This window comes from Bombus impatiens, unplaced genomic scaffold (genome assembly GCF_000188095.3).
Source record: "Bombus impatiens unplaced genomic scaffold, BIMP_2.2 scf_0155, whole genome shotgun sequence".
In the NCBI taxonomy this organism is placed as follows: domain Eukaryota; kingdom Metazoa; phylum Arthropoda; class Insecta; order Hymenoptera; family Apidae; genus Bombus; species Bombus impatiens.
The window spans coordinates 695,083-716,972 of NT_176574.1; the positions used below are offsets into that span (position 1 = coordinate 695,083).

The 21,890-nt window shown below is 33.4% G+C and overlaps 2 protein-coding genes and 1 long non-coding RNA gene across 10 annotated transcripts; 1 reads left to right on the forward strand and 2 right to left on the reverse strand.

Moving 5' to 3' along the window:
• Positions 1-208: 208 nt before the first annotated feature.
• Positions 209-3,023, reverse strand: LOC100749160 (protein-associating with the carboxyl-terminal domain of ezrin). 2 transcript variants are annotated; one of them, XM_033319491.1, is made up of 6 exons: positions 2,854-3,023; positions 2,554-2,756; positions 1,966-2,410; positions 1,802-1,874; positions 1,476-1,612; positions 209-1,370 (listed from the first exon to the last, which is right to left on the reverse strand). In XM_033319491.1, the coding sequence occupies exons 2-6, from the start codon at positions 2,746-2,748 to the stop codon at positions 424-426; spliced, it is 1,797 nt and encodes a 598-aa protein (XP_033175382.1). In that variant the 5' UTR covers positions 2,749-2,756; positions 2,854-3,023; the 3' UTR covers positions 209-423. The 2 variants fall into 2 exon arrangements, with proteins under 2 accessions (XP_033175382.1, XP_003487476.1); XM_003487428.4 differs by having other exon boundaries at positions 1,685-1,874; positions 2,854-3,022.
• Positions 3,024-5,281: 2,258 nt separating this feature from the next.
• On the forward strand, positions 5,282-5,673 carry LOC117151364. The gene is made up of 2 exons (XR_004461225.1): positions 5,282-5,390; positions 5,549-5,673. It is a non-coding gene; the product is annotated as an uncharacterized LOC117151364 (long non-coding RNA).
• A 289-nt stretch (positions 5,674-5,962) lies between these two features.
• Positions 5,963-21,827, reverse strand: LOC100749397 (protein PRRC2C). 7 transcript variants are annotated; one of them, XM_012382579.2, is made up of 19 exons: positions 21,382-21,827; positions 19,165-19,312; positions 18,667-18,918; positions 18,284-18,437; positions 17,691-17,807; positions 17,316-17,608; positions 16,689-17,232; positions 15,859-16,539; positions 14,900-15,336; positions 13,025-14,716; positions 10,890-12,857; positions 9,899-10,093; positions 9,427-9,735; positions 8,698-8,883; positions 8,424-8,559; positions 7,983-8,327; positions 7,784-7,908; positions 7,226-7,505; positions 5,963-7,118 (listed from the first exon to the last, which is right to left on the reverse strand). In XM_012382579.2, the coding sequence occupies exons 2-19, from the start codon at positions 19,255-19,257 to the stop codon at positions 6,967-6,969; spliced, it is 7,959 nt and encodes a 2,652-aa protein (XP_012238002.1). In that variant the 5' UTR covers positions 19,258-19,312; positions 21,382-21,827; the 3' UTR covers positions 5,963-6,966. The 7 variants fall into 7 exon arrangements, with proteins under 7 accessions (XP_012238002.1, XP_012238003.1, XP_033175359.1 ...); XM_012382580.3 differs by having other exon boundaries at positions 6,888-7,118; positions 19,174-19,312; XM_033319468.1 differs by having other exon boundaries at positions 6,888-7,118; positions 17,382-17,608.
• Positions 21,828-21,890: the final 63 nt, after the last annotated feature.

Sequence of the window (21,890 nt, forward strand, 5' to 3'; positions counted from 1 at the left end):
TTTCTCATATAGTATAATATACGTACCAAATATACATATATGTACATTATATTAATTTAGTCAAATATTGCGTTTATTTGTATGAAATTTTCATGACCTAAATTACGAACGCCTATAAATTTTTTAAAAAAATTCCAGTATCTTATGTAGGGGAAGTATCCTTTTCGTTAGCACTGTTTAAGGAAAAAATCACTTTTCACAGCCCAAGTTTCAAATTTTCAATATGTTACATAATACGATATATACTTTTATATATGTGATAGTACAAAATGATTAGTAGACAATCTAAGCGGTTTTTAGAATGTGTTACATATGTGTGACGTGTGGTAGTAGATGGGTTAAGCAAATAATTTCAATTAACTTATTTTTTCGAAATAAAAATATTATATACAAAAAATATTATAAGGAGTAATATATATTTATTCAAGTTTTTATTTCATGAACATCTTCTGTTCCCCAATCGCTTAAATCCTCCTCCCAGCCATTATTTTCTTCAGATGTTTCTAATCCATTTAGCGCTTTTATGTCAAATACACTTTTTGATAATATTTGTGGTTGTTGTATGTGTAAAATCTGTGTCTTCTTTATCACAGGCTCCATGTCTGTGAAATAATCATATTCTTCTTTACAAGTATCTATTAATTTTGAATTTTTAATATCAAGTTCTGAAATATCGGATATAATACCAGCTGACTTCTTTGTTAATTTCAATTCGCTTGTTTTATTTTTATCTATATTTAATACTGCATCTGTAGTAATCCTTAATGTTGAATCCGAAATCGAAATATCATTGGAATTGGATTGAGATTGAAAAATTGCGTCGGAAGACTGTGAAATTCGAGCATGCATGTCTGCAGTTTCTTGTATGTCCCAATCAGACCACGTGTATTCTTCTTCGGTAATGGAAGAAGTAATCTCTTTTTTATCTTCACCTCCATCTGGAGATGGTCTTTCAGGTAAATCAATTACTTTTTGAATACTATCCGTAGGAATCACGAATTCAGCATTTATACTGTTCTTAGTTTTCTTGTTATCTTTCAGTTTATTTGGTCGTCCATCTGTAAATAACTTCCCTCTATTACCACCGATTACTGTGGCAGCGCCTAAGATTGGAACTATGTCAGCTAATGCTTTTAATGTTGCAGATACAAGATGATCATTTGTGTCTTTAATTCCAACAAGTAATTCAGGAAGTACTTGAGATTTCAATTCATCTACTTGAAATATATGCACAAAAGAATTAAAATATGACAAAAGTACTAAACGTATTGATACATCTCGTATACAAAACATCTGCAATAGTTTGGGTACCAAATAGACTTTAAATGTAGAAATTGAAAATAAGTTACTATCTGTATTGTCATTTCCATCTGTAAATAAAATCATGGATCCTCGATTTATATTAAATTTATATTATTCTCAATATTTATACTCAACTTATATTATTATACAAAATTTGATTTCTTTTATTTTACCTTTTGGTTTTAAAATAAATGGTAAAAGCTGTTCTTGTGCTGTTGTATCTAATAAAACCATTCTTGAAAGAAGTAAACGACCTAATTGTTCAGCTACAATATTTTCAGGAAACATTCTTAATTGTGTTATTAAGGTTCTGTAATATGATTAAAAAATTTTACTATTACCAAACACACAAGAGATTAATAATATTTTTTTAAATATTTACCCAAAAAATATTTCTTTTTCCTTATTACTTTTTAACACTAACTCATTTAAAAATGCATATATTCTCATAAAATCGTGGGTAAAGAATGGATGTTGTAGTACATGGGACAATTCGCACCTTAGAGAAGGATCTGGATTTTGCAGATTTTCTTTACAGAACTGTTTAAACTCTGAAAGACTAGGTACATCATCTAAAAATAGAACAGAATATCTATCCATTAAGATTTTTGTTTATAATTATTTAAAATAGAGTATAATTTTGATTAATTATATACCGTTTACCTGGATCCTTTTGTCTCAATATATCTTCAGCTAAAACTCCAAATGCATACACATCAATTGTTGTAAAATTTGTTAAAGTAATAGTTGCATCTTCGTTAATAGAAATCGCTTTCTCGCATCTGTAGCTTTTTATTTTTTGTAAATAAGAAGAAGTCAAATCATTAAATTTACATAGACATTCCAGTCCTCCAAGTTTCCAACATCCCTCAGGTGTAACATAAATAGAACTTTCGCAAAGATTATTATGAGATACAAATGCTTTTTCATGAAGAAAAACCAATGCACGTAAAATACTATATAAGCCCATGCATATTTGCAGTGTATTCTGGGTTTCTATTGATTGAATTAAAGGTTTAACTTGTTCAGTAGCTAGGAAAAATTTACTACCTTTTGACCATGAAGAAACGTACTTCAATATACATGGATGTCTATATAACATTAGATTCTGAAACGTAAGTATACTATTGTTACACACATCCATTTTTTAATTAGCTAAAATAATATAACTAAAAAGAAAATTAAGGATGATTGATACATGCACATGTGACACTCTACAATATGTAAGGTAATTAATGAATCAATGTTAACCTTTGCAGCTTTCTCTAAAGGCGATGGATTTCCAAAATTTGCATTATAATGTAAAGATGGCTCACTGACAAACACTGAAATCCTTTGTGCATTGTATCCATTCACACAGGCCATATAATGCGTCCAAAAATCAGTTATTTCCACAGGTTTTTCGTCAATTTTCAGCCCATTAAGGGCACTTTTTTCATTCCCCATTAATTTTACTGGTTTAAAAAAAAAGAAGAAATTTATGTATAAATACAATAAAGATCAAAAGCAACAATATATTTTTTGTTATGAAAAATCCTCGTAAAAAATTACCTTACGTCTCAATTTCATTCTACTTTAACCACATCACTATGACGAATTATATACATCGTATGTTCAACTACCTCTTCGGTATTTCTCTGATACGAGATATGATATACGATATACATATGATAGACAACGAAAAAGTGTTTCTGTTGTATTAGACCGATATATATTTTTATTACTAATTTAATTTTTATTAATTATTTTTTGCATCAAAGTCTGTATTTAAAAGTACGAAATATATTAAATATTTTTACTTGTGTGTGTATAATTAAATTATTAAGAATGGGAGAAAAAATGATATCTGAAACGTTTTACTTTTAAAGATATGGAAATAGGTTCATATTAGTCGTAAGACAGTGCAAATACTGCAAAGTACTACGATTATAAATCAAGAATAACGCTTTATCAGTATTCATTTTATTTTCATGTTGTAATTATTTATATAAGTTTGAATTATTCAGATATTTATATAAGTTAAATTTTAATTGTAAATAGATGAAATCATAGATATTTTATAACTTAAAGCTGGCTACAAGGGTCCGTCATATTATTATGTTACATTTTTAAGATTTACAAAGAGCAATTTATCGCACTATTTAATTTCATTATTTTCGCAGCATACAATCAGTAACGTAATTTTGCAGCATTTAAAAACAACATTTAGTTTTAAAATGAAACATACAGAAATACATGTACACATAAACCGAAAAAATAATTATTATCAATATCACGTTCATACATACGTTTTAACATTTTGCCGCTATCTACTTGCATACATTCCATACATACACGGAGTGCTTACTCATCTTTTCCAATGCATACGTAGCATTTCCAGATTCTACATCAGTAGTAAATAATTAAAAATATTTGTAGTCAAAACAGCACATACTTTTCGCTACTATTAAAGGTATCGGTATATTACACGATTATGATAAATTGTTCATTATTATTATTTGATTACATTGTAATCGACAGACCCTTGCGCCTGCATCTTATTTGTAATATTTTTCATATACAATCCAGAAGATCACATCGCACATAAGCGACAATAGGCAAATGGATAAATCAATTATACGTTAAGTCTTTGAAATATTTCAAGATACTTTCACACAACCGGTTTCTGTACTTCTGCGCCGTATTACTTACATGTCCTTCGATTTCTTCATCCATGTGTTGTCAGCCGCTAAATATTCACTTGTAAGGATAATATTATTTAATAATATATGTGTGAAAGTAATGATGTCTATATCGTTAGTGATGATGTTGACAATAAGGGTAATAATATCAATGACAATGATAATGACAATCGATTATGATTATAAAGGTACGCTCTATTATACTAATTGAGAGTATCGTAAAATTGGTATATCAAATTTATAACAATGATTAGAATGATAATGATGACAACAACGACGATGACAACGACGACGGTTAGTGGTAGTATTTTTAAGTAATATTGGTATCATTAATAAAAGATAATGAAATGTAATGAAATATCATGAAAATTATAGCTAAATATCGGAAAATGGTATATGTTATAATGAATATAAAATGTGGTATATGTATTAAGAAATATGAAGCAATACTACTGGAAGAATATTATTGTAATATTAAACGCTGTAGTAACATCAGTAACAGTATTAAGAACAATAACTAATTGTATGTTAATGTTACAATCCATAATGCTATACTATTATAATAATCACATAAACAAAGAGCTGTTGTTACTACTACTTCTACTACTGTTACTATTGGCACTACTACTATTAGTACTATTACTGATATTAAAAGCTATTAGTTACAATGCGTAATAACAATGAATGAAATAATAGAAAACTGATTTATTTGACTAATTATTCTTGAAGCCATAATAATCACTTGCGATATTATTCAAAATTATCCGAGAAAATACAAATTTATTTATGGCAGTAAGTCAAAGGCACCGGTGTCTATTTTTCAAGCGCGTGCTTTCACGCTATTGTTCATACATTTACAGTTATGATTATTAAACTTTTTACGGAGATACTCATATGAAAAAGAGTAAATTAATTAAGCGATAGCAATATTTTTTTATTAAACGTATTTCAGAAAAATTAAAATTGTTATTGATTTGTACTCTCATCTTTCTTATAGAATCATGGAAGAAACTTTAGTAAGAATTTATGTAACTTTTATACGAAATGACGATAAGATTGGCAGTGTATATTTTAACAATTCCATAAAACATATTTAATTAAACGAGTAATCGTCGCTCCAAAAAAATTAATAAAATTTATCTATTTTATATACTATTATTTATTTTAAAAAATTTTGCATAATATTAATAATACAACATTATCGTCATAACGGGGATGTAGAATGGTAGTAATGATGATGATTTCAACGACGATGACGGGCAACGATGGTATTGATAATGAAATGATGATAACGAAGGCAGCAGCAGAAACGATGTCAGCCATATATTACAGCTAATAATAGTAATTATTATTATGATAGTAATGCTGATGATAATAATAATAATAATAACAATAATGATAGGAATAGTAATAGTAGCAACAGCAGCAGCAGCAGCAGTAGTAGTAGTGGTGTTGGTAGCAATAGTAGTAGAAGCAGCAAGAATAGCAGTAGTAATCTCTGTAATGTTTTTTTTTTTTTTGCTATAATAGTATGGATTAGTGATAATGTAATAATAAGTAATAAGTAATAATAATAATAATGATGACAATAATAATAATAATAATAATAGCAGCGGTAATAGTAACAACGACGGCGATGGTGATGATCATATATTATATATGTTGCAATATAGTAATACAATAGAAATAATGATGATGATAATGATGACAATAGTATTACAAATAAAATAAAATTAAAATAAAATAATAATTATTATCGTATTATTGTAGTGCTAGAACCGCAACGAAAGCAAGGAGTATACAATTCTTCTACACATGTACGTTGCGACAGACAATGCTGCAACAACCTATTGGAATATTACTATACATGAAAAATCGAGCGCATTTCGAATTTCTGTAAGCAATACTCCTCGTATCATTTATTTTTCTAATAATCGATACTCTTTTTGAGAGTGGTTAGGTCATGATAATATATTCAGTACTATAAACGATTGTTGCACTATTTATTTTTCACAAGCTTCACCATGACCTCACAGTATATCAATAAACGATTAATGTACACGAATTTCTTTAATTGTCATATTGGGGAACGTCATGCAAATTCGTACGATCATCGCATGTATATACTTTCTTGTTTTAATTTCGATATACACAACAACAGTCTTCTTTATCGATTTGTTCTTTTTTCATTTTAGTGATACTCTACAAATAATAGCGACGATCGTGTAATATCTTTGTCGAACTACGTTTCACAAAAATCTGATTTTAATATTATCGTATACCACAGACCGCCGTCGTGTCCATATACAGAAACATAAGTCTTGTGCACATCTTTTTTATCTTCACAGTTGATAATGTAATTAATTGATTCGGATGATCGATTGACATCGAGTGAATATACGTTGTGCGCGTCAGTCTAATCATTTAACTTCTTTTATTTATTTATTTATTTATTTTTTAACTGAACAACGTGTTAATGTCCCTGATGTTGAAAGACGTAATTTACAGGGACTTTTTCAGATGATAATTATCCTCGATGGTATCGATCAGGTTTCACTTTACTTCGGGTATTTGTCTTACATCCCCGACATTGCTGCCGTCTTACTATTTGCAATACTTTTTCGAACAGAAAGGAATGTTCGATAAAAGCGATTTGTTTGTTGAGAATTCATGAAAGGTAAAACATTTATGATTGTTAATTCGGAGAAGCATTGGTATGTATAACAACAATATCATCTATCGTTTTCCTTCTTTGATACACCATGATTAAATTATTCTAACTAGACATGGCCAAATTATTAATTACGAATTCTAAGCTCGCAAGCCGCTTTAAATCGACAAATATAATATCAGTTGGAGTTCATATCGCTCCACACGTATGACAAGTTAATCATTATCATTTACCTTTCGATCGATGTCGCACCATTATATATGATCGCAAATTGCATTTTCAAAATGTAGATCGAATGTTCTTTGTCACAATTCACTCGTTTTGTTGATTAACTTCTTCCTTATTGTCATTGTCTTGTGAATTTACGTTTGTTTTAGCGCCTCCTTGCTGAGCACCAGAACTACCATCGTTGATTTTATCATTGTGCGAATCTGTCTTTTCATTTGTGTCCATTTTAACGTTTCCTAAAAGGAAAAAATAAAACAATATAAGAATTAGCTTGAATTTTTTAATTTTATGATACTACAACAGTTGTTTATATTAGCATTATTATGATATAATAAATGCGAACCTTGGGTAGAATAGTATTGTTGTTGCATCTTCATATTTCGTTGCTGTTGTTGCTGTTGATGCAGATTCGGTCTGTGGCGGTTTATTTGAACTTGTTGCTGCTGCTGTTGCGACGGCATGCAATTAGGTTGTTGTTGCTGTTGTTGCGTAGGATTATTCGGATTTGGACCCGGTGTAAATGGAACAACTGGTCTCTGAATGGGCGGTGGATATCTTTGTTGCGATGGTTGAATTCCAGCACGTGGTGGCATGCCCATGCCACGAATATTTTGTTGTAAAATCTATAATAATTTCATCATTATCAATCTTTTCTTTTTAATTTAATATTCTATATATTACAATTTTATCAATTGTCCGTTGTAAATATTAGTTACTTGTTATTGTCAATTTTATCAAAAAATTAATTACCTATTTCCTACTATTGTTATCTCATCTCTATAATTATTATTTATTGTTCTTCTAACTTACAATTTGCTTCAGCAGACTGAAAGACTTAATTATAAATGTAAGAACATAGCAAATACAGTTTGTTATTGATGATCTAAGCGTAATGACTTACCAAAGTTGACTGACTAACACCTTGATACTGTTGATATTTGTGATGTTGTGTTGGACTAGGTTGTGGTTGTTGAGATGAAGATTGTTGCTTACAGTTTCTTGATTTCGGAGATGGAATTTGTGGTGCTGCAAAGTTTTCTTGGCATTATATAGATTCCAAAGAACGCCATAACAATTTAATAAAAAGTAATTCAATTTACTAGAACTGAAAACTGATGCAAGCACATCTTGCTGATTCCCCGACGGACTCTTTAATTGTCTAGGCTGTTCTTGTGGTTGATGTTTGCTAAGAAAAGTAGGGCCTGTGTTTGCTGGTCCAGGTAGTCCTCCTGTTGGATTACGAAACTGCTGAGCTGCTGCAGCAATCTGTAACCCCGAACTAGATAAAAAGCCCGAGCTGAAGTTTTGGAGCCCAACAGGAGCAGCACTGCCAGTTGCCAAACTTTGGCTGTGTTGACCAAATCCCTGAAGTCCATAATGAGTACCAGTTTGCTGTGTAGCCCCCCCTGGCTGATAAAAACCTGTTTGCGATCCGGGAAATACATCTAAAATAAATAGAAATATCAAAGAATCATAAATGAAAATATAATAATGATAGTTTATTTTAGGAATTATCAATACGTATACATTTCATTACTTACCAGCCGAAGTTGCGCTATAATAACTATTAGCCGAGGCTTGTACGTTCGGACCGGGTCTCTGTACCAATTGGGAATTGCCCATGTAACTGCCACTGACGCCGAGTACTTGATTTGGATCATATGGTATGTACGTTAACTAAAAAAAAAAAAAGAAAAAAAAGAAAAAAAAAGAAAAAAAAAGATATACGCATCTTGCAAATAATCTGATAAATAACTTCGTGCAGGAAATTAAATAAGTATTAACCATATGTCGTTAAACTAAACTAAGACGTACTGGGTTTGGTTGAGGAGCAGACGGTGCTTGAAAATGAGGAGCTTTAGTTCCGATAGCTCCAATTGGTTGAGAGGATGGCTTCACACTGGCTGACATCAAAGAATTTGAAGAAGAGCTAATAAGAACTGTATTTGGATTATTACTAAGCTGCTGATTTTGTCCAAATGGCGGAGCAGCAGCTGCGGTCTGCGAAAAGTGAACGTTCTTGTATTTTATTATATTATATATACATATGTTCAATGAGATATTCAACAAATTTTAACCATGTGTATTCCCAGTAACTAACATGCATAGTACGTTTGTTTCGTTCTCAATAATTAACACAAAGGTTGTGCATGATATTCGATTCAAGCTTTTAAATTCGACTTAGTTAGTTTACTAATATACTAAACTTTTAAACAGAAAATATCCTCATATGCATATAGTAATAATAGAGTATCTAATTGATTAACAAAATAAAACGAAACAAATCTTTATTGCATATGTTATTTTTTTTATTAAGAGTATATTCAACATATGAATCAAGTTGATCACATAATACCTCACAGAACATCCTGTATATATATTCTTGTATCAAATTAATTTCAGCACCGAATAATCGTTCCTTTTCTTTCTTTATTATTTATTCACCTAGCAACGCATTGCGATAGAGAACGATATTTGATATGTGATTTGTAGTTGCTGAAACGATTTTCTCGAATGGGTACGTTACACAGGGCAATTACTTACGATCCGGTACTGTGAAAGATTGCTTTGATACATATCCGGAGTTGGCGCATTCGGTGCATGCGGTGGCGGAGGTGGGGGTTGTTGCAAATAAACGTTCTGTTGACTGAACGAATTTTGAAGAGATGGCGCATATGGTGGATACTGTGTGAAAGGAGATCGGCTCTGGTCTAACTGAAACGCTCCATAAAGACCACCTGCTTGAGCTGGAAGTTGACCGGAGCCAGTGTTAAATAATACGGCTGGCGGAGAAGGTATAGCAGACATGCTACCATATTGCGCAGCTTGAGATCCTGGATATTGGGGAAACTCCTGAAAAATAAAATAATGATAGTAATAGAACAAAATAGAAATGCACATTAAGCACAATCCTAAGTTACAAAATTTATATCCTATAGCCTATGACAGATTCTGCAATAATGCAAAATACGAAACATGAAAAATATAGGCAAGCATTTCCAAAATAATTTATCACCTGGTAATTAATATGAGAAGGTTGTCCCGTGGAATTGAATGGAGGTGGGCTCAATGGTCCTTGGAGACTGACAGGAGGATGCCCTATAGGACTTTGACCTGCTCCAATAGGACTTGGCCCTGGAACCGTTGAACCAGACTGACCACTGCTGCTGCCCGAGGATTGTTGCTGCGGCTTCACCTGCGGGGGAACCAGCTGCGCATCAGGCAAAGAGTCAGCATCTTCCCACAGGGGACATGGTGTTTCGTTATTTTTAGTTTTCTATTTACATCACTATCAACTGCCGTTCTAATCGATGCTGACGGAATAATGCGAATTTTGGGAAACGATTTTCTCTTCTTTTTCTAAATCTTCTTCTGAATTCTGGTGAAAATAGTTAGGTTCATCGCTAACCGCGTAAGTTTAATTAAGTGAGGAAAATCAATAATAAAGAGATTATATCCAGTAAAAGGGTATAACTGTTGAGATGATTATGATATTAATGCAACAAATAATAAAAGCAATGATAATATAGACAATAAATAATTTGAGAGAAAAAAATATTATAACAAAAATGATAATGATGATGAGCACGATAATATCTTAATAATACAATGGTAACGAAGGCAATTGATATGTAAAATGAGTATTTACTGATGTTAATATTTAGAAGAGATATGCCAAAACAGGAGAGAGAAAAGAATGGGGACAAAAAGAAACAAAACAAAAAGAATGAAAAAAAAAATGAACAAATGACTCTCTAATAGAAATAAAATTGAAACAATGCGCGTTAGCCACTTACCTTTCTGATTTTCACCATGATAACTATTTAAGGGAATTTTCAAGTACGAGTAAAGAACGTTAAAATTGGGGTAAAGAACAGAATGAACAAACTGGAAAAAATGCATTTTACTCAAATTTATACTGAATGTCGAGTCAATTTCTAGTGATGTAATAGTTCAGATATGCATGCATGATAACATGATATAATGTTCGCGAAATGATTTCTCACCTTGCACACATTCGTTGAAGTAGTTATTTCATTTTTCATGTTATTTTGATTGTATTGTTGATGAGGGCTGTAACTGTCATCAACATCCGTACTTTCGAACGCTTGAGGGAAAGTATTAGCTGTATTGACGACATTACCATCCTCGTGCTCGACTACGGTTGGCATAGGTGCATTTTCCCATACTTTTTTTACCGATGCTATTTTTAAGTTAAGCTCTGCCGTAGAAGGTGAAATAGTATTTTGGCCAGTAGCCATGTGCATAGATCGGGTCATTCCTAAGCTTTTACTTTTGTCTTCGGTTAATTGAGAGAGATCTGAATCAAAGGTGAAATCTAATTTCATATCTGCGTTATCTTCGTTTTTATTAAACGAAAGAGGCATTTGAATCGGCTCTTGATTTTTATCTTTTATCAAGTCACTTGGTTTATTTGAAAATGCCACAGGTAGACTTTGTTGCTGCTGTTGTTGTTGTTGTTGTTGGATGGTGGCAGCGGTATTACCTTCTTCTTCCAAATCTGTGCGTTTTTCAACACGTTGTTGTTGAGCTTTTATATGATTCGGAAATTTGGTTTTTACTGCTAAATCAGAAGGACCAGCCTTGGTAGTTTTAGAATAATTCGTATTCTCAAAGATTAACGTTTGCACAGGTGGTGAAGAAACATCAGAGACTGAATTTTTTTCAATTAGTTGGTCTTTCAAACCTTTTCCAGCATTTTTTTCGCCATTTGGTGAATTTCGTTGGCTACTATTACCAGAATTTGTCTGCTCATTAACTTCGTGGCTGTGAATATGACCATGTTCGCTCTGTGTAGATAAACCAGTTATCAACTGGATGTCAGTAGGAACAGCTGATGGAGAATTAGATTGTAATTGACTCGTTGTAAACGGTTTATCCCAAGCGTTTACAGATGGTGGAGGTGCAGGGCCGCCGCTTGACGAATCCTTACCGAAATTATTTGATGAATTATTGATTTTAGTTGCATCGTTTGGCTCAGATGCACACATTTGTTGCTGTTGCTGTTGCTGCTGTTTAGCTAGGCGCTGTTTTTGGAATCTGGGCGCAAGCTTTTGGCTTCGTAAAGTTCTATCATATTGTTTTTGTACCATATTTGCTGGTTGTGGAATGGCTTGACCAAGCAAAGGCGGTATACTTTGTATTTGTTGCAATGAAGTCGTTTGCTGTGAACCCCCATTTGCTTTCGACTTAGAACGATCGCGTTCTCTATCTTTCTCCTTTTCACGTTTCAAAGGTTTTGTCTCTTCTTTTTGGCCATGTCTAGATTCTTTTACATTCTTCTTTGAACGAACCTCTTGGAAACCATCTGAATCAACTTTATCTTCAACGATGTTAGGACTATCCTCCGTACAATTATTCGTTTCCATTTCGCAATCGATTATAGCCTTTTTCTCCTTTCCTTGGGATCTCTTATTGATATCATTGAGAGTTTGACTAACTAAATTAGGATCGCTTAACTTTATTTCATCTATACGATTCACCGTACTATCCTTGATCATTGATTTACCCGACGTTGTCGAATTGCTACCAGAAGTTTGATTTCTCGATCTTCCGTTTTGTACTTGAGCCGTTTGTATCAACGGCGGAATGCTGCTGGAATGATTTTTCTGATTGGCGAAACTGGAATTCTGTAGATTTCGTTTCTCCGCGCCAGGCGCCCGAGACGCTGTATTGGAAGACTTTACATTTTTTTCTCTCTGTTCCCGATTGTTTCCTGTCTGTTCATTTCTACGTGAATGCACGTTTGACGCTACGACATTTTGATTACTACCCGTGCTTGCACGCGCAGAAAATTGTTTGTTACGACTGTTACGAGACTCTTTGTGATCCTCTGCGTGATCCTCGCTGTTCTCGGACGTAGTTTCCCAATCTTCATTTCCTACATCCGAAGATGTTTGCTTCGATACGTTACTACCACTGCCACGATAACGCAATTCACGGTTATCTCTGCCCTATAATCATGGAATGGATTCAAATGTAAATTATTGCTTATTCTGTTAAAATAATATTATATAGAAACGACTTAAATGTTTATTAAGAATACAAGAAGAAACGGGGGAAGAAAGAAAGGAAGAATATAAAGAATGAAAAAACCGTTTACAAATTACCTAAAACTTACCCTTCTACTTCCGCTGCGAGTTCTTTTTGAGCGAGATTCCTCTTTTCTTGTAACTTGTACCTTTTGAGAAGGAACATTGCTGTTTGTGTGACTTGTATCTTGCTTGTTACAAGATTGTTGAGTTTGTTGAGACTGCTGGTTTGGAGATTTGGCGCGCTTTCCAGTTATTCCAGCAGTAAGTGCTTGTTGTTTTGCTATAATTTTATCGTCGGTAGATTCATTCTGAGATGGTAACAGAGAATTTACCTCCTTTTCCGGAGTAGGCGTTGAAGGATTCTGTCGCATAGAATTTTGTTTTTCATCAATATTGCGCTCGGAGGAAAAAGGACTCTTACTAGATGGAGGTCCATATCCCTCCATTCGGCTGCCGGTAGCAGTTGTACTTCGAATTCGGAAACTACTTCCTCGACCGCGGCGAGAGGGTTCACCCGAAGGTGCAAAACCTTCACGACTTACTTTATTATCGTAAGTTCGTTTTTCGCTGCGTTGTGATTGAGAATAGTCGGCCCGTTTTTCATCTCGACCAGACACTATTACTTCACGACTGCGTTCTTCTTTTTCTGCTTTTTGACTAGGTTTTGGTGATCTAGCCGATTTCTTCTCTTCTTTGCCAGACTCTGTTGAGCCAGACACTTCATCAGCGCTATTTTCCGAATCCGTATGTCCATATGAACCACTTCTAGCAGAAGCAGGTCTAGTGGCGGCTCTAGGTCCACCTCTTCGTCCTCTTGTTTCTGGACCACGCCAACCTCGTGCATACACGCTATAGGTGCTGCCCCATTGACGTCCACCTCGAGAATCACGCACTCTGGAATTTGATCCGCCACTGCTAGTTCTATTCCGAATATTTTTTTCTCGTTTATCTTCCTTCACCTGTTGTTCCACCGCTTCATCTTCGTTCAACGTGTCTTCTCTTTTTTCTAAACTTAACTTCTCCAAATTTTGCTTCAAATCCTCCGAATCCTTGTCGTTCTTAATAGATTCTGAAGTTTTTTCTTCTTCCTTTTCGAACGTCGGAGAAACAGCATCCGCCCAGGCTTTTGGCGAGTTATCACCTCTTTCCATTACTCGATTGTTTTCATTAACTCGATCGACCTTTCTATTCCAAACATCCATTTCCTTCTTCGCTTCTATAGTCGATGATGATTCTTTCGTCTGATCTTTTTTATCTTGATCGGAACTTGCTCGCTTTAATTGAGTTAGATTACGCTTTTCGTTTTTCAACTCGTCTGCTTCGATTCTTTCTTTAGTTACCGGTCCTAGCGGTTGCCTTCGTTCCCTTTCTCGTTCTCTTTCTCGGATATCTTCATGGTAGACATCTCGTTTATTTTCTTCATAATCGACAACCTCATTTACCCAGGAACTACAATCTCGCAATTTGTGCGAATCATCATCTCGCAAAGACGTCTTTGATTCTCGAGAAGCACGACTATCACGAGAATCTGGTCTTTGTGGACGTTCGTTGCGTTCCATTCGTTCTTCTCTTTGTATATCACGACGATTATCGATCATTCTATCTTGAATGATACGTTCTTCGCGCCATTCAGTACTTTCTGATCTTTCTCTTTGATCGCGATCTCGTTCTCGTTCACGTTCACGCTCACGGTCGCGATCACGTTCACGATCGCGTTCGCGATCACGTTCGCGATCACGTTCGCGATCACGTTCACGATTACGATCATCAAAGGGATCCTACAGATGAACATAAGTTTGAAAAAAAGAGTTAGAACATGTAAACATATATTCATTGTATTAATAATATAGGATTTATAAAGAAATATTAGAAATTTCGAAGATTTAAAATAATATACTATTGATAAGATCGGCAAGATAAATAAAAATACTATTACTACTAGTAATAATAAAGTTTAACACCTTTATATAATTATCATAATCCTTTTTATCCTTGTTATCTCTTTCTCGAATCTCTCTCGCATCTCGGGTATCTCTGGTGGTACGATTATCACGAATATCGCGAGTTTCTCTGTTATCTCTGGACTCTATGCTATCTTTTGAATCTCGATCTTTAGTGTCGTCGAAGTATCTTTCACGTTCCCAGGAATCACGAGAATGTCTGTCATCATAGTCGTGATCTCTACAGCTGCGAGTATACTCATCGTAGTAACCACCTGATTTGCGTGTGTCGTACGGTCGATGAGAAGAATGACGATATCGATCATCTCGAAGTAGAGAACCACGATAGTCTCGGGATGGAGGTCGATCATCATCCATCGAAGTGGAAATATCTGAATCTGTTCTACTTCGGCGTTGTGACGCTCCATGTGATGATGATGCTTTTAAGTTGTTGTCTACTAATACAAGCTTCGTTGAATATAATAGTAATAATTTTTCACATGTAGATAAAAATAACAAAAATGGAGAACAACGAAAATCATTATTTCAGATTTTCCAAAGCAAAAATATTAAACAATCATTTTTTTGTCACAGATATTCATGAGTAGACATATATTTGTCCAACGTAAACGTACTTGTATGTTTGTATGTGTAATATAGATACATGCAAAAGTACGCGCGTATGGCAAAAATATATATATATATGCGTGCATCTATAATTAGTGGAAGCGATATAGTCCGATCATAAATTAAAATATTAAATAACGAGACACCGATTGATACAGCCGTAAGGGTGTTAGAGTAGCTTGTGAATAGATATTTAAAATTTCTTTCACAACTTTAAATTGCTATTTAGAATTTTGAAACATTGAAAACATTAACGTCTTTGACTGATTTATGACCTTCCTATATTTCTTCCATCTGCTATACGTAGCCGTTCAAGCTTATCATCGAAAAGGCCAAAAAATAATTGCACTTACTTAAAGAGCTGTGACTATGAACCCATCTACCAGGATCGTATTGCTGAGAAAATGGAACGGATTGCGTAGTTGATCTTTCGGTATTAGGAAAAACTCGATTAAGACCAGCATTGATTTTTTCCGCCTGTTGCTTTTGAAATCGAGGTGGTAAATTAGTTTTATAATATCGCGAGGATGAAGCATGTAGCTCACGATCTCTCGTATCCCTTTGATCACGATCGCGGTCTCGTTCTCTATCACGATCACTACGAATACTATCTTGTCTCGTGAAACTCTGTCGGTCCCCCTGTCGAAAATCTGATATTAACTGATCACGTGAATCTCTGTTATCTTTTGGACCGTCTCTAGTTTCACGTAATTCACGGTTCAGTGACTTCTCATCTTTCCCTTCGGATCGTTCGCGTTCCCTGTTTTCTCGTTCCCTGTTTTCCCTTTCTCGTTCCCACTCAGGAACTGGAATAGGCACTGGTGGAACGCTTATTAAACCTTTAGATTCATTAGCTTGTTTCTCCTTCAACTTTTGCTCTAAATCTTGCAATTTTTTAGCTGCCGCTTGTCTAGTTGATTCCTGATATCGTTTTTCCTCCTCTTCTTTCCGTTGTCGAGCACGTTCAACCGCCGACGCTACTTCAACAACTTTCAGTCTGCGTCTCTCGTTCCACGCTTCGTCATCTTCTACACCTGTTTTCAAAGTGAAGACGAAAGTGATAAACAAACAAATTTACGAGATATAACACGATGTACAAAAGTGGTTAGTTTAGTTTAACTAGTACAAATGAAAATGAATTCAGCTCTATAGATTTGCACCTAAGTCACATAAATGTTCTGACCTCTTAAAGAATGCACCGAATGCAGTTGTGACTGACCGCTATAACTACCAGACCCGTTCGAACCACGATAATCACGGGATAAAGTATTCTGAGTCCACGAACGATGAGTTGCTTGATCTCGGGATTCCTTCGAATCTCGATTATCGTGAGTTTCTCGGTTATCACGGTTATCTCTTGTCTTCTCTTTGTCATCTGTTGAATTTTCTTCTATTTTTTCTTCCTTATTGTCTTTTCTTTCATCTTTTTTCGAAGGTTCAGGATCAGGTTCGTCATCACTGAAGGCAAGCTTTTGATTATAATCAATATCGTCATGTGCTGCCCAGCCAGCATCGCGAGAAATATCGTCCATTCGAGTAAGATCTTCTTCTTTAATAATTGGTCGTGTAATAATTTCTTCATCGGGAACACGTTCGCGTTCTTGTTGACGAACAGGCGGAGGAGGAAATCGTTCTGAGGGATAATTGAATCGAGGTCTAGGTGCACCAGAACTTGTATTTGCCGGAAATTGAGAAGGAAACCCACCAGAAAAATTTCCTCTGTACATCTGGATATATTCGAAAAAGTTAATTCAATGAACTAAATCAAATAATATTGTCAACGATAAAACATGTAAATAATAAAGCTTACAAATGGAGGAATAAGTCCTCTGTAGTGATGTAAACTGGGACCAGCTTGATGAGAATTAGAATTCACAGCATTCTGACTGTTTGAAGTATTATGAGGGCCTCCCTGGCCCATTCCCATGTTGGGAGATTGGACCAAGTTCTGTCGCCCGCCAGCAGATATGTCGGTATGTCCTCCTGATCCAGTGATATTCAAAGGGGGGGCCTGGACCCCTGAACTCCCACTTCCAGGACCTGTAGTTGCTATTCCTGCACCACTGCCTGTACGACTTCCACCTTGTATCCAACTTCCTTCCGCTAAAATAAATTATTTATTTTATTTAATAAAAAGAATCATTTATTTAACATTTTTAATATATAATAATAGAATTTTTAATACTTTGAGGCCGTAAACTTGGTCCAGGTCCGTATTGCGCACTTAATTCCCGACTTGCCGTTTGTTGTTGCTGCTGCTGCTGCTGTTGTTGTGACTGTTGTTGGCCTCCTGATACAGTACCTATATTTCAATAGCAATGAAAAATCCCATTATGAATACGTGATCGTTAATTCGATATTACACTAATTTTTAATTATGGTAGGTTTACAACAAATAAAATTCTACAAAATATATTATACTTTATAAGTTATGAAACAAGTATAGTAGTTACTAGTTCGTGTAAGTTAATAATTCATAAATAATATTTAAAATAAAGTAAATGAGAAGATAAGAAAATATACATCCTGCTTAAAAACCAAATGTATGATTAACTTATATTATATTATACTGCATAAATATCATTAATCTATTGCAGGGAGTTTTTATATATACATAAATCATGTCAATAATCACAAATACAACAAAATTTAAAGGGAAAATTGTACACATATTTTGTATATATTTTGTACATACAACTGTATAAATATTCATATAACAATCTTATATCAAACAACAAATATGTTACATGCTCTTTTTTATGATATAACTTTACATACCATCTCCAGATCTGCTCATTATTGCACTCCATGATGATTTGTTGTTTACATCGGAAGAATATGACGACTGTGAGGTATTTTGTTGCCCTGGGAGTAATGGATGTAATGATGTTGTGATTGTTCCTGTCACACATTGTGCTGATGAAGAATTTGCCTAAAAATAAAATAATTTATTTCATCAATTACTTCTGTAGTCCTTAATAATTATATGGAAAGTAAAAGCATAAAATAGCATATATATAGAATGTATAGAATAATAACAATAAATATATATAAATTTTTATATATAAAAAATATGTACTGCTTTATAATTTAACAGATATTTTTGAACAAATATGAAGTCTAAAATTTACGTAACAAACGAATATTTTTACGGAAGTTACAGTGGATGTATCTGATGCAGTTACAGTCGTGGTGGTTGTAGCAGTAGTGGTAGTTGTTGACTCTTTGGTAGTAGCCCAACCACTTCCTCCGCTTGGCACAAGACTGACAGCTGGATCGTTACTGCTATGTTCACTTTTTAAACTAGGCAAATTAGCAGGAGGTCGCCGTGCCGAAGGCACTTTCCCAAGACTTTGCATTCCATGTTTGCGTGGTAGTGTGTTTTTTTGCTGATGTTGTTCCAAAGATTCTCCCTGCAAGTATAAATCGGATACCAATCCCACTTTCCTTTAAGCAATCAACTGCTTGTTAATACTTTTAATTTTTAATGGTAATATATACAATAATTATTATAAAAATACAAAATAAATGAATACGAAAAGCAAATATACTCAAAAAAAGATATAAAGAATGGAAAAGCTGGAGGGAAGATAGGAGCAAAAATAAGGAAATAACAAATAAGGATGGAAGGAAAGAACAAAACTGTTTAGCCAACTCACCCTACTCACCCGGTACAAGCTATTGATGTCTAATGATTGAAATTTGGATTTTCCTTTCTCCCCCTTCGACACAAGCCCTGACAGAGTAGACATGCTGTCTGCAGGCAACCATTTAGTATCAATCAGACCCAAAGAACGAACCCTTTGTCTGAAAACATAAATGATATTTATATACATCTATAGTTTTTACTGTAACAAAATTAAACATAATTCTATGATATAAAAATAAAAATTTTTTACATAATTCATTAACATTGTATAAAAAATACTTTATGTAGTTTTATAGTTATCTTTTCCTTGATATTACCTGCTTACTGTTCATTCTAACAACTTTTCAACTATTTGCAACAATGTTACAAAAAAAAGATTATTAACACTTTATTTTACAAAATAGCTGTAGTTGCAGCTATAGCATTTTCTTAGGCTTTCAGTAAAGTAAAAAAAGAAAACTGTGATCACATGCTTATTCTTTTTTCACTAACACATACAAACAATCATTACGTTGTATAATAATGAGTATCTGTTATTGTAATAATACAATAATATAGTAGTTACAAATGTGTTTCTGAGCATTTCCCAATATTTTGATATGTTCACAAAGATGTTAAATAAAATTTATCTATGTCTAATACACAATATATAACAATAATAAACATTTTGGAAATACTTTTTTATAGCGAACTTCAGGTCATTTTAAGTATTTTAAATAAAACTAAGTAATTATCTTTCAACAATATTATTGTACAAAATATTAAGATGTATTCAAAAACCATAACTTAACACATTTATTGATGTAATATCAAATTACAGCAATGAAGTAGTAATATTTGTCTTTTTGATTCAGTCACTTGTAAATAATATAAATATAAGCATAGAACATTGTTCTATCAATTTAAGAATAACATATTCAAATCTTACAGAAGAATACAATTGCAGAAAGCAACATTAATTGGATCTTATTAAACCAAAATTTAATGAAATAATTATTTCCAAGCTGTATTTTGTGCTTGAATTTATTTTGTTCAAAAGACTGAACTGAAGATAAATATTACTACTTCTACTGCTATAAACTTAATATTATGAATAACTATATCATGTTTCATGCATGTTGAATACATTTTAATATCCTCTACAATATAATGCAAAAATAATTATATGGCTCCATTTGAAGAATTCGAGGTGACTTCGAATTCATTATTGAAAAGAAATATTTTTGGCATGTTTATTATCATTATAAGCTGTCAGCAAATAAATTATGATTAATAATTTTTCTAAATTAAATCATTGTACATTATCAAGAAGTTCCATGAAATATTAAAATGTACACCAGACATATATCTTAACATAAATATGAAGGACATTTTATACAAAACTTAGAAACCAGGATTCACTTTTTCCAATCTTACACATAATGAAATTGTTAGATGTAATAAAACTTTCCTAATCTTTGACCACAATGTTTATAATATATTAAAAGTACATGTGTATAATGAAGAAAAAGTATAAAAAGTTAATAGTTATTAATACAATTAAATAAACAAAAACGGAAGAAAAGAGAGGGGGAAGAGAAAGAGAGAGAGAGAGAGCGAGAGAGAGAGAGAGAGAAAAGAAAGCTATCGCGAATGATAGTTATTAAATTATGCAAAAAACTAACTGGTACGAATCAGGTTTGTTCCACATCAATCATAATTTGCAAATGAAAATATTAACAAATACAATTGGACGAAATTGATGAATAATACTGTATAAAGAATGGTATGAAAGAATAATGTTGCTCGATGCGAAAAGTAGAAAGCGGACAAAAGAGTTTCGCAAAGCTTTGTTACGAGAAGGAAATGGATGCGATGAACATAGAATGAAGAAAAATAAAGGATGACGAACAGGATAATGGATTATTAAATGAAATAAACAAAAAATGATAATTAAAAAATATGCAATATAGATAGAATATAAAGATCGGACCCAACCCCAGAATTGTGATGTCAAAACGAAGAAAATCCAAAACAAGAAGATTCACGTCAAAATATGCATGAAATTAAACAACAATAGAGAGAGTTAGTAAAATTAGCAGCTTAGAAAAGATCAAGATATCATGGTAATTATATTAAATAAAAAGAATGCTTCTGGAAGTGAATGATCAGACGACAAAGTTAGATAGGTTTCCACGTAGAAAAAAAGATTTGGACGGAGAAGTAAATCAAAGAAATAATGACTTACCTTGGTCCGCTCCAAATGGGTTTCTAATTCACAAAAGGGTTAATTCCCAGTTAAATTAATTAATGTCCGGATTGTCACGGATTAGAATTATTATAAGCGTACCGCGCCTGCGAGACACAGAAACTTCTTTTCCACAATTCGTCCAAGATGGCGAATGCGCGACTTTCGGCTCTTCTTCCGCGATCAATACAATTACGTCATGCAACCAAAGAGGAGCCGTTTGCACAGACGCGCCACTCGTCTGGATTTTCTTGCCACTCTTTTATGATAATTTTCACAATCAACCTCTTTTCTATTTTATTATACAAAATATAATTTTATTTTCAATTTAAACTACGTTAAATACGCTTTTTACAAGTTAAACTTATGCCACGGTATCCAATATCTTTTTTTACCTAACCGTTACTTGTAACAAGAAATGAGCGGAACATTCAGCAGAAATAAGTGGCGCTGCTACAATGATCCCTTACCGCTTTAGACCAAAGTCAAATTGATTACAAATATTTGCC

What these genes read in the sequence shown, in the direction of transcription:
- LOC100749160 (XM_003487428.4), bottom strand. Translation starts at nt 2,748, where the DNA reads ATGGGGAATGAAAAAAGTGCCCTTAATGGGCTGAAAATTGACGAAAAA. An exon ending in CTTTAGAGAAAGCTGCAAAG is followed by an intron (nt 2,411 to 2,553) that starts GTTAACATTGAT and finishes CTTACGTTTCAG; the next exon opens with AATCTAATGTTATATAGACA. An exon ending in ATTTATTTTAAAACCAAAAG is followed by an intron (nt 1,371 to 1,475) that starts GTAAAATAAAAG and finishes TTTTATTTACAG; the next exon opens with ATGGAAATGACAATACAGAT.
- LOC100749397 (XM_012382579.2), bottom strand. Translation starts at nt 19,257, where the DNA reads ATGTCTACTCTGTCAGGGCTTGTGTCGAAGGGGGAGAAAGGAAAATCC. An exon ending in TTCGGTGCATTCTTTAAGAG is followed by an intron (nt 16,540 to 16,688) that starts GTCAGAACATTT and finishes CTTTGAAAACAG; the next exon opens with GTGTAGAAGATGACGAAGCG. An exon ending in ATTATGATAATTATATAAAG is followed by an intron (nt 14,717 to 14,899) that starts GTGTTAAACTTT and finishes GTTCATCTGTAG; the next exon opens with GATCCCTTTGATGATCGTAA.